Source organism: Tachyglossus aculeatus, chromosome 23 (genome assembly GCF_015852505.1).
Source record: "Tachyglossus aculeatus isolate mTacAcu1 chromosome 23, mTacAcu1.pri, whole genome shotgun sequence".
NCBI classification, from domain to species: Eukaryota; Metazoa; Chordata; class Mammalia; order Monotremata; family Tachyglossidae; genus Tachyglossus; species Tachyglossus aculeatus.
In genome coordinates this window covers 6,135,417-6,149,576 of record NC_052088.1, presented here as the reverse complement: position 1 = coordinate 6,149,576, position 14,160 = coordinate 6,135,417, and the positions used below count along the sequence as shown (strand labels likewise).

The following is a 14,160-nucleotide window of genomic DNA, read 5'->3' as shown; positions in this document are numbered from 1 at the left end:
GGTGGTTGGGTGCTGCCAACTGTTCATTCATTCAGTCGTATTTATTGAGCGCTTACTGTGTGCGGAGCACTGTACTTCATCATCAATCGTATTTATTGAGTGCTTACTATGTGCAGAGCATTACTAAGCGCTTGGGAAGTACAAATTGGCAACATATAGAGACAGTTCCTTGGAATGAGCAACTCCCCCAGCCCCTTTTCCTGGCAACCCGAGGGTCAGGGTTTCTCAACACCACAGCTGAGGCAAAAAGGAGACCCTCAGTTGAGAGTGGCTTCTCCTCCTCCCCGGAGCCGACCGTCTCTCACAGGGCGATATATCCGTTCTCTCCGTCCAGGACCAAGTCCGAGCCGCCATGACCTGCATCCGCTTCTTCTCCCACGAGGCAAAGACGTACGTGGACCTGGGAGAGAAGCTCAAGTGGCTCCTGAAGGCCAAGGACCACCTCAAGGTCTACCTGCAGGAAGTGTCCCGTGGCGCAACCAAGAAGAAATCCGCCTTCTTCCGAAAGAAGATGAGCGCGGCCGAGGTGTCCAGGTATTCCTCCCGGCCCCACGGCACTCGCGTCCCTGTCCGGGGTTGATTTATTTCTGTTAATGGCCGTCTCCCCCTCTGGACTGTGAGCTCGGCGTGGGCAGGAAACTTGTCCGTTGAGGTTGTATTGGATTCTCCCAAGCTTAGTACAGTGCCCTGCACACAGTGCTCAGTAAATTCAGTTGAAAGGAATGAATGAATGAATGGTCGTGCAGACCGGCGACGGGGCCGACTCGGATGCTCACGAGCCAGGACTGACCCCTCTCCCCATTTCCAGGAGTCAGGAGGTCGTGGGTTCTAGTCCCCGCTCCGTCGCTTTTCTGCTGTGTGACCCTGGGCCAGTCACTTCACTTCTCTGGGCCTCAGTTCCCTCATCTGGAAAATGGGGATCGGGCCTGTGAGCCCCACGTGGGACAGGGACTGTGTCCGACTCGATTTGCTTGTATCCACCCCAGTGCTTAGTACGGTGCCTGGCACAGAGTAAGCACTTAGCAAATAATTATTATTATTGTTGTTAATTATTGTTAATTATTATTATTAATAATATAAGCGCCGGGTTAGCTACAAGGTAATCCCACGTGGGGCTCACAGTCTTCATCCCCACTTTACAGATGAGGTAACTGAGGCACCGAGAAGTGAAGTGACTTGCCCAAAGTCACACAGCTGACAAGTAGACAGAGAAGCAGCGTGGCTCAGTGGAAAGAGCCCAGGCTTTGGAGTCAGGGGTCATAGGTTCGAATCCCAGCTCTGCCAATTGTCAGCTGTGTGACTTTGGGCAAGTCACTTCACTTCTCTGGGCCCACGTTCCCTCATCTGTAAAATGAGGATTAAGACTGTGAGCCCCCAAGGGGCAACCTGATCTCCTTGTAACCTCCCCTAGCGCTTAGAACAGTGCTTTGCACATAGTAAGCGCTTAATAAATGCCATTAAAAAAAAAAAAGTAGCAGAGCCGGGATTAGTACTCACGTCCTCTGACTCCCAAACCCAACATTGCTTGGCAAATAGCAAGCGCTTAATAAGTGCCATCACCTGTATATATGTTTGTACGTATTTATTACTCTATTTATTTTACTTGTACATATTTATTCTATTTATTTTATTCTGTTAATATGTTTTGTTCTCTGTCTCCCCCTTCTAGACTGTGAGCCCACTGTTGGGTAGGGACTGTCTCTATATGTTGCCAACTTGTATTTCCCAAGCTCTTAGTACAGTGCTCGGCACACAGTAAGCGCTCAATAAATGCGATTGAATGAATGAATTATTATTGAGCTGAAGTTCTGTCTGGGCAGCTGCTCAGTGTGGCAACATCCATCCTGGGGATGGAGTAGCTTCGGATGAGCTGACTTGGGGGGGTTGGGATCCGTCAATCAATCTTATTTATTGACGCTTACTGTGTGCAGAGCACTGTACTAAGCACCAGAGAGAATACGCTGTAAATCGCACAAGACCCATCTGCCAAGAGAATCGACCCATCCTAATACCTGGCCCGTTGTTTTCTATTCAAATAAATAAATAAATAGAGTAATAGGTTCCTGGGGCTCTCACTCCTTTTTCCTATTTTAGAGAAGCAGCGTGGCCTAGTGGAAAGAGCTCAGGCTTGGGAGTCAGAGGACCTGGGTTCTAATTCTGGCTCTGCCACATGCCGGCTGTTTGACCTTGGACCGGTCACTTCACTTCTCTGGGCCTCAGTTACCTCATCTGTAAAATGGAGATTGCGACTGTGAACCCTTTGCGGGGCAGGGACTGTGTCCAATCTGATTTGCTTGTATCCACCCCGGCGCTTAGTACAGTGCCTGGCACGCAGTAAGCATTTAACAAATGCCGTAATTATTATTTTTATAATAATAGAACAGTAATCCAACACGTTCCCTGCCCACAGCAAGCTTACAGTGTCGAGCCAAATCTTTTTCCTCTGCTATTGCCTCCCCTTTGCTGTTTTCTCCAGTTGCAGTAGCCCTTGAGAGACCTGGTGGAGACAGAATCTGTGTTTGTCTCCCAAGTTCTTAGTACGGGACTCATCGCACGGAAAGTGCTCAAGGAATCCCCCAGATGGACCGATTGATGATTGATTGATTGTGCATTCTCAGGCACATGAACACCGTTGAGCTGCAGATGGAAGTGACCAAGTTCTTACATCGATGCGAAAGCGCTGGGACCTCCCAGGTGACAGCCCTGCCCCTGCCAACCCTGTTTGGAAACAACCACATGAAGATGGACGTTGCCTGCAAGGTACGCGCTAGTGGTTTTGCAGCCGGCAGGCAGCCAAAATCCAAACGGGAAGGGCAGGGATGCCAGAGCCCACATCCTGCCTCTGACCCGGAATGCCCTGCCTCCTCATATCCGACCGACAGTTCCTCTCCCCCGCGCCATAGCCTTATTGAAGGCCCATCTCTTCCAAGAGGCCTTCCCCCGACTAAGCCCTCCTTTCCTCTTCTCCCACTCCCTTCCGCGTCGCCCGACTTGCTCCCTTGATTCATCCCCCCTCCCAGCCCCACACCACTTACGTACGCATCTATAATTTATTTATATCAGGAATGTACGCTCGTTGTGGGCTGGGAATGTGCCTGTTTATGCTTGCATGGTACTCTCCCAAGTGCTTAGTATAGCGCTCTGCGCACAGCAAGTGCTCAATAAATATGATTGACTGACTGCTCTCAGGAAGCCTGTCATCCCAGGACCCCTCTGCCACCATCTGCACATCTGCCAAGCTCTTCCTCCCTTCAAGGCCCTACTGAAAGCTCACCTCCTCCAGGAGGCCTTCCCACACTGAGCCCCCTCCTTCTTCTCCCTCTCCATCCCCCTGCCTTACCTCCTTCCCCTCCCACAGCACCTGTATATATGTATATATGTTTGTATGTATTTATTACTCTATTTTATTTGTACATATTTATTCTATTTATTTTATTTTGTCAATACGTTTTGTTCTCTGTCTCCCCCTTCTAGACTGTGAGCCCACTGCTGGGTAGGGACCAACTTGTTGCCAACTTGTACTTCCCAAGCGCTTAGTACAGTGCTCCGCACACAGTAAGTGCTCAATAAATATGATTGAATGAATGAATGAATCACCCTTTTGCATTCCTGCTCAGTACGGTTGGGGTCTGGGCAACCCCGGATCCCTCTAATGCCGACGTTTGGAGACGTAGGAGAACATGGCATTGAACTGCAAAGAGTGTCTCCAAATGAACACTGTGTTCTCAATGCTGAGAATTCGTTCATTCGATCGTATATGTTAAGTACTTACTGTGTGCAGAGCACTGTACCAAGCGCCTGAGAGAGTACAATACAAGAAACAGTGACATTTCCTGCCCACAGCAAACTCACAGTCTATACTGGGGAGTCAGACATCAATACAAATATATAAAATGACAGATATATACATAAGTGCCACGGGGCGGGGAAAGGGGAAGAGCAAAGGGAGCAGGTCAGGGTGAAGTGGAAGGGAGTGGGAGATGAGGAAGAGTGGGGCTTAGTCTGGGAAGGCCTCTCGGAGGAGATGAGACTTCAGAAAGGCCTTAAAGCGGGGGAAAGAAATCATCCGGCGGATTTGAGGAAGGGAGGGCGTTCCAGGACAGAGGCAGGACGCGGGCCGGAGGTCGGCGGCGAGACACGATGAGAAGGTTAGCACTAGAAGCAGCGGGGCCTAGTGGAAAGAGAACAGGTCAAGGAGTTGGGCTAGGGGTGGGTTCTCATCCTAGCTCCGCCACTTAGGTTACGGCCTCGTGGTTGGGCAAAATGAGACGGAATTCACTAGGAACGAGTGCTGGGGTCTTTCTTAAAGGTGTGAAAAGTCAGTCCAAGGAGAGGAAGGAAGCTTGAGAAGGGGAGAAGCATTCTATCCAATAGAGGGAACTGGACAGAAAGAGGAGGAGATGGAAATGGAAAGTCCAGCCTGATGAATTAAAATACAATTGCTCTCCCATTTCTTCTGGTAGGTTAGAGGCAGGCTTCTAATTGATAAAGCCGTAATGTAGGATGTATTTTACCCAAAAAGAGGAGGCGGAAGGAGGGAGCAGTGGCCCATTAAGAATCAGAGTCCAGGTCTGAGAGTCAGGACCTGGGTTCCAATCCTGGCTCCACCACTTGTCTGCTGTGTGACCCTGGGCAAGTCACTCCTCTGGGCCTCCGTTCCCTCATCTGTAAAATGGGGATTAAGAAGGTGAACCCTCTGAGTGACAGGGACGGTGTCCAACTCGATTCTCTTGTATTTACCCCAGCGCTTCTTAGTGCCCGGCACGTAGCAGGCACTTAACAAACACCACAATTAGGGTCTGGTTCTTGTGGCGAGCCCTGGAGTTTCTGCAACCTTTTCACCCTAGATAGTTTTGTGTCTTTGCATGTTGGCAAAACCCACGGAGCGAGGAGGAACGCTCACTAGAAGCGACGTGTCTTGAAAATGAGAAAGTGAAATTATCCCTCCCAGCTTGCCTCTCAAAAATGTGGGGCCGATTCAGAGATCTCAGTAAAAACCTCACCCTTGATGCCTAAATCCCCGTAGTGTAACAAGAGCCACTGGAGTGGGAAAAATAATTGGGCATCCTCTAGCCAAGAGGGCTAGTGAAACATCCCTTTGATCGGTCAAGAGGAGGTTGCCTCTCTTAAGTTCTCAATCCCTGCTCCTCCTCACTCACCTCCGTTTCCCTTCCAGGTTATGCTGGGAGGGAAAAATGTGGAAGAAGGCTTTGGGATCGCCTTCCGCGTCCTGCAGGTATGGATTTGCAAAAGGATCGGGCAGAAGGAACACCTGGTTTGGAGTAGGCCTTTACCTCAGGAGGTCCCCTTTCTCTTGCTCCCCTCTCCTTCTCCTCTCCCTTCTATTTCCCTCCTTCCTTCCCGTTCTCCCCACCCACGAACAGAAGCAAGCATAATAATAAGAATGCAGAGCCCTTCCTCGGGGGGCAGACAGTGAAAAACTACTTCCAAAAAACTAGAACTTGACGGAACCGTGGCTGGATTTCAAGTGTAAATTACTCAAGCCCAGGTCCACTGCCCGAATACCAACCGTCAAGAGCAAGAAGGCCACAGTCCAGAGTTCGGTCAATCTTATGAACTGGAAACAACCATCGAGGATCAGGGGGTTGAAGTTTTTGGTTTGGGTTTTATTTGTATAGGGAAGCTGTCAAAACGCCAGGAGATTTTTACCTGGTGAGGTTCTTAGGCCCACATCTAGAAATTGAATGAAATCTGGATGATGGAATCCATCTTGCCCTTCTCATTTTCGGATTTAGGATTTGTGTGGAGCTGGAAACACTTTGAAAAACAGGAATAGTCTTCAAAGTGTCTCAGCAACTTTGATAAAGAGTTGTTCGTCACCAGTGGTATTTATGGAGCTCTTATTGTGCGCAGAGCCCTGTATGAAGCACTTCGGAGCCTACAGTACGACAGAATTAGCAGACGAGTTCGCTCTGCCCAACGAGCTTGCAAGAGGGGGAGACACACATGAATATAAACGAATAATTAACATGTAATTTCTACCAAACGAAGATGTAGTCACCAGGGACAAATGCAAGATAGTTCTTATCAAGGGACAAAAGACAGTTAAGGTATCGGAGGCTGACTAGACTGGAGAATAGCAGAGAAGGATCTGAGGGTCACGGTGGACCGGAAGGTGATTGAATCGATGTGGTGCTGGTCCTATTTTAAAAAGCCAACAGGATACCGGAGTGTATAAAGAGCCGACAGACAGGTTACTTTCCTCTCTTCTCTGCGGTGCTCAGTATAGTAATGGGCCTAGTTTGGGTCATTATGTTTTAAATGGACTATAGGAAAGCGAGATGGAAGCCGAGAGGAGAGGGACAGTAGCGATTGGTGGTCATATGAGGGAAACTTAAAAGAATTAGGATTGTCCATGCTGAAAAAGAGCAGGCTAAAGGGTGACTTCTTAAACGGTCAGCAAATAGATGGAGGGGATGTCTGGGGAAATAGATGTCGAAGAGCTCTCTGATTTTTCCACAGAAGACCCAGTGAGCGGGAAGAGGTTTAAAATAAAGTGGAGAGATTTGGGTGGGATTAGCAGGAGGACTTCTTATCAGCGTAAATGTCGGTGTAACATCAGTGTCAATGGTGGAGGAGCCTCATCCCTGCGGGATGGAGAATAGGACCAAATGTTCTCCAGGTTCTTTCCGGCTCTGTTTCTGTTGCTCGAAATCCCCACACGCAGCGGATCCGCACCTCGTTCCGGCATCCTCTCGGTAGTCGTGCTGGGAGGTCTTCTGAAGAACCAGCGCTCCCCTGTTACTGCTGCTTTCTTCCTCCATCCCTCGTATGTGTTCTCCGTCAGGACTTCCAGCTGGACGCCGCAGCCACCTACTGCAAAGCTGCCCAGCAGCTGGTGAAGAGGGAGAATTACGGCGAGATCCGGCAACTGCTCAAGTGTGTCAGCGAGTCCGGTATGGCAGCCGAGAACGACGGTGACACCATCCTGCTCAGCTGCCTGGAAGGGTACAGGAGCATCCCGGCCATGGTAAACCTCTGGCCCACGGCTCTTCTGGGATGTCGGGATTCCCCACCGTGGTTGGGGTCTTGTTGCCCCGACTTCCGTCCTCTTCTGCAAGGATGCCTTATTGCCCGGGTTAGTAGGGCCCTGCGGGGGAAGGTGGGCAATCTGGAATCCGGGCCAGACCGGCACTCCGACAGCTGCTGGGCCCTTAGATATGAGGAGCTTTCAAGCTTAATAGATATCATCGTTATGATTACTCTTGTTCCCCGGGACGGCAGGCGAGCCGTGGCACGGTGTAGGAGGAGAAAGATATGGTGGCATTAACTCTACCTCCACCCCTGCCTCCTCTGTCTCCCTCTGCGCAGGAGCTGGAAGGCCTGATCCAAGCCATACACAGTGATGACAACAAGGTGAGCAGAGACTCCCTTCCCACCCCCCCGCCCCTGGGAATAGCTTGGCCTCGCTCTGGATCACTGGACCCTTCGCCCTCAGATCCTCCTGGGTTAGGTGGATGGAGGCCAGCAAGCTTCACTGTGTTTGTTCAGTCGTATTGAGCGCTCACTGCGTGCAAAGCACTGAACTAATGCTCGGGAGAGTCTTGTCTTATGCCGTCGAGTCGTTTCCGACCCATAGCGGCGCCGTGGACACATCTCTCCCGGAAGGCCCCGCTGTCCATCTGCAATCATTCCGGTAGTGGATCCTGAGTTTTCTCGGTAAAAATGCGGAAGGGGTTTACCAGGGCCCAGATTCTCTACCCATGCCACACCTACTGATTTTTATGCTCAAATGCTCATTGTTCTTTAGGGTTTAAGCTTCATCAGGCAGTCACTCAATCGTATTCATTGAGCGCTCTCTTTGTGCAGAGCACTCTACTAAGCGCTTGGGAGAGTAAACTGTAAAAATATAACAGACATTTTCCATACCCACAGTGAGCTTCGTGAGGGTGTGTTTCCTCCAACCCAAGACACACAGCCCCGCTGCCCTTTTTAACAACTGCGCGCCAGCTAACGCTCAGTAAAGGCTGTTGATGTGTACAGTTGGTTAAACGTGTTCTTTGGGCCCCAGAGCGTAGAAGCTTTGTTTTTCTTATGGTATTAGTTAAGGGCTTGCTGTGTGGCAGGCACTGTCCTAAGCCCTGGGGTAGATACAAACTAATCAGGTTGGACACAATCCTGGTTCTACACGGGGCTCGCCGTCTTCATCCCCGTTTTACGGATGAGGGAACTGAGGCCCAGAGAAGCGTAGTGACTTGCCCACGGTCATACAGGGGACGAGTGGCAGAACTGGGATGAGCACCCAGCTGACTATCCACTAGGCCACACTGCTTCTCGAAGAACTGAAGCATCCCTTGCTCTGCACATAGTAAGCGCTCAATATATACAATTGATTGATTGATCCCTCTCCCCTCCCACGAAGGAGGTTTCAGGCCCAGAGACCCCTTGCATTCCAAGCAGCCCCAGGAGCGGGAATCTCACGGCCCAGGGTAGCGCTCACCTCCCCACAGAAGCCAGCACTGTCATGACGGGGCCCCTTTTAATAATAATAATAATGATGGCATTTGTTAAGCGCTTACTAAAGCACTGTTCTAAGCGCTGGAGGGGATACAAGATGACCAGGTTGTCCCACATGGGGCTCACAGTCCATCCCCATTTTACAGATGAGGTAACCGAGGCTCAGAGAAGTGAAGTGACTTGCCCAAGGTCACACAGCAGACACGTGGCGGAGCCGGGACTCAAACCCATGACCTCTGACTCCAAAGCCCGGGCTCTTTCCACTGAGCCAGGCTCCTCTCCGCCTTTTGAAAGGTGACTTCAGTCCAGTCTCCAGTACAAAGTGAGCTGGTTACCTATGCCCTGACACATTGGACATTAAGTATTCATTCATTCGTTCAATTGTACTTATTGAGCACTTACCGTGTGCAGAGCACCGTACTAAGTGCTTGGGAAAGCACAATGCTAAAGAGAGACGGTCCCCGCCCACAAAGAGCTGGCCAATATCTCAGTCACCGCCCCAGTCCTGGAAGGTCTAAGACATAGCTATTCATGAGAAGTAGCAGCGTGGCCTAGTGGATAGAGCCCGGGCGTGGGCATCAGAAGGACCTGGGTTCAAACCCCGGCTCGGCCACTTGTCAGCTGTGTGACCTTGAGCAAAGTCACTTTGCTGCTCTGGTCCTCAGTTATCTCATCTGTAAAATAGGGATGAAGACCGTGAGCCCCATGTGGGTCAAGGACTGGGTCCAACCTGATTCCTCGTATCAACCACAGCACTTAGTACCGCGCTTGGCACTCTTGTTGTTGTCGTATGCCGTCGAATCATTCATTCATTCATTCATTTATTCAGTCATATTTATTGAGCCCTTACTGTATGCAGAGCACTGTACTAAGCGCTTGGGAACTACAAGTTGGCAACATATAGAGACGGTCCCTACCCAACAGCGGGCTCACAGTCTCCTACCCATAGCGATGCCGTGGACGCATCTCTCCCAGAACGCCCCGCCTCCATCTGCAATCGTTCTGGTGGTGGATCCAGAGACTTTTCTTGTTAAAAATCTGGAAATGGTTGACCACCACCTCCTTCTGCACAGTAAACTTGAGTCTCCGCCCTCGACTCTCTCCCGTTCTGCTACTGCCCAGCACGGGCGAGTTTTGACTTGCAGCAGGTTGGCTTCCGCTCGCCCAAGCTAGGAATGGAACAGGTAGTCCTCTGCCTGACTCTCCCTCCTGTAGTCAAGACTAAGTACTTAACAAATACCAACATTACTGTAAGAAAACCCACCTGAGTTGATAGGTCAGCCATGCCACTAACCGCTTCCCTGTCCCCGGGCCTCTGTGACCCCTCCTCTCCTTTCCGGACGGCGGGCAGATCCAAGCCTACTTGACTTGTAGCAAGCTGCGTTCGGCCTACCTGATCGCCGTGAGGCAAGAGCGTCACCGGGCCGTGACCCTCGTCCAGCGGGTGCAGCTGGCAGCCGAGAAGACCGGAGACGAAGTCGTCAAGGACATCTGCGCCCAGTGGCTAGGGACGGGCCAGGCCAGGGTCCGGGGCCAGCCCGGGGCGAGCTCCAGGAAGTGACACGACGGGCCCGTTGGGGCAACTCAGCCCCGGAGCCGAGCGCCGGACGAAGAGGGCACGACGGTCGTACCCTAATTCCACCAAGACGCCCGGCCGTGGTCGTCAGAGAAAGAAACCTCTTTCACGCAAGTGCCACATGGGTTAATATGAATGGGGTTGTGTGTTTGTGAGACCTGTTGGCCACAGCTTTCTACCTCAGAGGGTGTGTGTGTGTGTCTGTGTGCGTGCGGGCCCAAAGATTTCTGAACAAACTGAACTCTTTTCCGGTGAGAAGAGGCACTTTACCCTTTTGCCAGGGTGGAAACCCTCCTAGGACGCTTTCCTCCTGGATCTGGAACGGCGTATTTATTTAGCCCTCCCCGGCTCAGCTCTGACGTAGCCGCCTCCCCGGCTGCGAGAGCGGGAGAGGAACTGGTTAGGGCACCTCTTAACTGGAAGGCTGAGACAGAAATCGCAGAACGACGCAGGAGGGTTTCACCCCTCTGCTTTTTGCCTCGATTCCCCCCCTCCCTTCACGGAGAGTTTGTTTTTGAAAGAATGCTGCTTCTGGAATAAAGCCGTTCATCTCTTTCCCTAAATCTCTTCGCGAACACGCACTGAGTCCTTGAGCGTTGAAGGGGGACGTATGGACCGCTACAATAATCATGGCATTTATTAAGCACACACTATGTGTCGAGTGCCAAGTAGATGATAGTAATGATGGCATTTATTAAGCGCTTACTGTGTGCAAAGTACTCTTCTAAGCGCTGGGGGTGATACAAGGTAATCAGGTTGTCCCACGGAGGGCTCACAGTCTTCATCCCCATTTTACAGATGAGGTAACTGAGGCCCAGAGAAGGGAAATGACTTGCCCAGAGTCACACAGCTGACAATTGGCGGAGCCGGGATTTGAACCCATGACCTCTGACTCTTTTAGACTGTGAGCCCACCGTTGGGTAGGGACCGTCTCTATATGTTGCCAACTTGTACTTCCCAAGCACTTAGTACAGTGCTCTGCACACAGTAAGCGCTCAATGAATACGATTGATTGATTGACTCCAAAGCCTGGGCTCTTTCCACTGAGCCACGCTGATGCAAGGTCGACAATCCACCTTATTCCCGTTTTTCAGATGGTGACACCGAGGCCCAGAAAGTTTCAGTGACTTGCCCAAGCCTGTGCATTAGGCCAGTGGCGGAGCTGGGATTGTTTTTCTTTCCTGGTATTCGATAAGAGCTTATTATGCACCAAACACCGAACTAAGCGCTGGGGTAGATGCAAGCTAATCAGGGTGTCCCACCCGGGGCTGACGATCTTAATCTCCTTTTCGCAGATGTGGGAATGGAGGCCCAGAGAAGTGAAGTGAGCTGCCCTAGGTCACACAGCAGACAAGGAATTAGAACCCAGATCCTTCTGACTCCCACGCCTGGGCTCTAGCCGGCAGGCCACGCCGCCTCCCCTAGCTAGAAGCGGTCCTGGCGTTTGAGGGTGGGGAATGGAGCCTCAGTCAATCAGTCGTATTTATTGAGCGCTTACTGTGTGCAAAGCACTGTACTAAGCGCTCAGAGACCAGACATACTGTAGGTGACCCAAGCGGGCACCACGAAGGGCCGCCAGCCTCTAGGGTTGGCGAAACAGAGCGCCGCTATGGGCACTGCTGAACGCGCGGCCTGCGTGGAGACGGCCACCCTCCCCTAGAAGAAATTGGATAACAATAATAAAAAAGGATTTGTTAAGCGCTTATTACGTGCCAAGCACTGGGATAGATCCAAGGTAACCCGATCAGACCCAATCCCCGTCCTACGTGAGGCTCACAGTGAGGCAAGGAAATCACGGAAGTTCTGAAAAGCAGGGCGTTAGCGGGAGCCAAGTCGGGCCTTAACTCTTGGAATAGTAAAATCAATCAATCAGTCGTATTTATTGAGCGCTTACTGAGTGTGGAGCACTGTACTAAGCGCTTGGGAAGTACAAGTTGGCAACATATAGAGACGGTCCCTACCCAGCAGTGGGCTCGCAGTCTAAAAAGGGAATCCCGGAGCCGCGAGAGCGGGCAAGTGAGGGCCAGCTCCGGAAATCTTCCGCTCGGTGACTGGTGTCACCGCAGCGGTAGGGAAAAAGTGGAGGGTCTTTATTCTCTTGGAGCCACGGGTTACCGGGATTCGATCTCGTGGCTCAGTGGAAAGAGCCCGGGCTTGGGGGTCCGAGGTCATGGGTTCTAATCCCGGCTCCGCCACGTGTCTGCTATGTGACCTTGGGCAGGTTCCTTCACTTCTCTGAGCCTCAGTTACCTCATCTGTAAAATGGGGATTAAGACTGTGAGCCCCCCGTGGGACAGCCTGATCACCTTATATCCCCCCCCCCCATCATCAATCGTATTTATTGAGCGCTTACTATGTGCAGAGCACTGTACTAAGCGCTTGGGAAGTACAAATTGGCCACATATAGAGGCAGTCCCTACCCAACAGTGGGCTCACAGTCTAAAAGGGCTTAGAACAGTGCTTTGCACATAGTAAGCGCTTAACAAATGCCACCGTTATTATTATTACTACTATAAGGAAAGGGTTGATGGACTTTTCTAGCTCTCGTGGGGAATGCTCTGCCTTGCTTTTCAGGCTTTCCTGTTTTGCACTGAACCCTCTGCACTTTATACTAGTGGGTTTCTAGCTGTACAGCTCTCGACTGGAGTATTCAAAGCCCATCTCTCTGTTTTGGCAGCCAGCTGGACGACGAAGCCATAGGCCGTGGTTGGGCTGGGGCGAGAGCCTCGGGCTCCCACACTGTGCTCTCCGCTGAGAATATACGTGCACGGGGAGAAAGGGTGTTTTCCCTCAAGCAAGCCGCAATAAAGTTTCTCTTCCACGTGATTTCCCGTGTCTACGGCTCCACCGTTCTGGCTCGCTCAATCCACCTCCTACACCTGTTTTGTTACTTGGCTGGAATTCCCAATCTCCAAGAGGGAGAGCTCACCTCCTCCAGGAGGCCTTCCCAGACTGAGCCCCTTCCTTCCTCTCCCCCTCGTCCCTCTCTCCATCCCCCCCGCCTTACCTCCTTCCCTTCCCCACAGCACCTGTATATATGTATATATGCTTGTACATATTTATTACTCTATTTTATTTTGTTAATATGTTTCGTTTTGTTCTCTGTCTCCCCCTTTTAGACTGTGAGCCCAATGTTGGGTAGGGACTGTCTCTATATGTTGCCAATTTGTACTTCCCAAGCGCTTAGTACAGTGCTCTGCACATAGTAAGCGCTCAATAAATACGATTGATGATGATGATGATGATAACCCCCAGCTACTCCGATTCTGCCACCCATCGCCCACTCTTGCCGCTGATGCTTTGATTTGGCTGACCCTGCTGGCGTCGTTGAATCTAGCCCAATCAATCAATCATATTTATTGAGCGCTTACTGTGTGCAGAGCACTGTACTGAGCGCTTGGGAAGTACAAGTTGGCAACATATAGGGACAGTCCCTACCCAACAGTGGGCTCACAGTCTAAAAGTCTTGAACAGCCCCTCAGCCCTACACGTTAATTCAGTCGTATTTATTGAGCACTTACTGTGTGCAGAGCACTGTTCTAAGCTCCCGGGAGAGCACAATACAATAATAAACAGACATTCCAGTCCACAACACGTCCTGGCCTTGTTCCTGAGCCCCAGGCTATCAGTCCCTGATGATGATGATGATGGTATTTGTTAAGCACTTACTATGTGCCAAGCACTGTACTAAGTGCTGGGGTAGAGAGAAGGTAATCAGGTTGCCCCACGTGGAGCTCACAGTCTTAGAGAAGCGACGGGCGTAGAGAAGCAGCGTGGCTCAGTGGAAAGAGCCCGGGCTTTGGAGTCAGAGGTCGCGGGTTCAAATCCCGGCTCCGCCAATTGTCAGCTGGGTGACTTTGGGCCAGTCACTTCACTCTTCTAGACTGTGAGCCCACTGTTGGGTAGGGACTGCCTCTATGTGTTGCCAACTTGTACTTCCCAAGCGCTCAGTACAGTGCTCTGCACACAGTAAGCGCTCAATAAATACGATTGATTGATCGATTGATTCTCTGTGCCTGTTACCTCAGCTGGAAAATGGGGATTAAGGCTGTGAGTGTCAACCTGATAACCTTGTAACCTCTCCAGCGCTTAGAACAGTGTTTGCA

The 14,160-nt window shown here is 51.0% G+C and overlaps 1 protein-coding gene across 3 annotated transcripts in view; it reads left to right on the top strand.

Moving 5' to 3' along the window:
• ZFYVE26 (zinc finger FYVE-type containing 26) overlaps positions 1–10,734 on the top strand; it is a 114,528-nt gene extending 103,794 nt beyond the window's left edge. For all 3 annotated transcript variants that reach the window (XM_038765605.1, XM_038765604.1, XM_038765606.1), the window contains 6 exons: positions 335–534; positions 2,619–2,760; positions 5,177–5,236; positions 6,809–6,991; positions 7,333–7,377; positions 9,830–10,734. In XM_038765605.1, the coding sequence (XP_038621533.1) occupies positions 335–534; positions 2,619–2,760; positions 5,177–5,236; positions 6,809–6,991; positions 7,333–7,377; positions 9,830–10,039 (840 nt within the window). In that variant the 3' untranslated portion in view covers positions 10,040–10,734. The remainder of the gene's footprint in view (positions 1–334; positions 535–2,618; positions 2,761–5,176; positions 5,237–6,808; positions 6,992–7,332; positions 7,378–9,829) is intronic.
• The last annotated feature ends 3,426 nt before the right edge of the window (positions 10,735–14,160 follow it).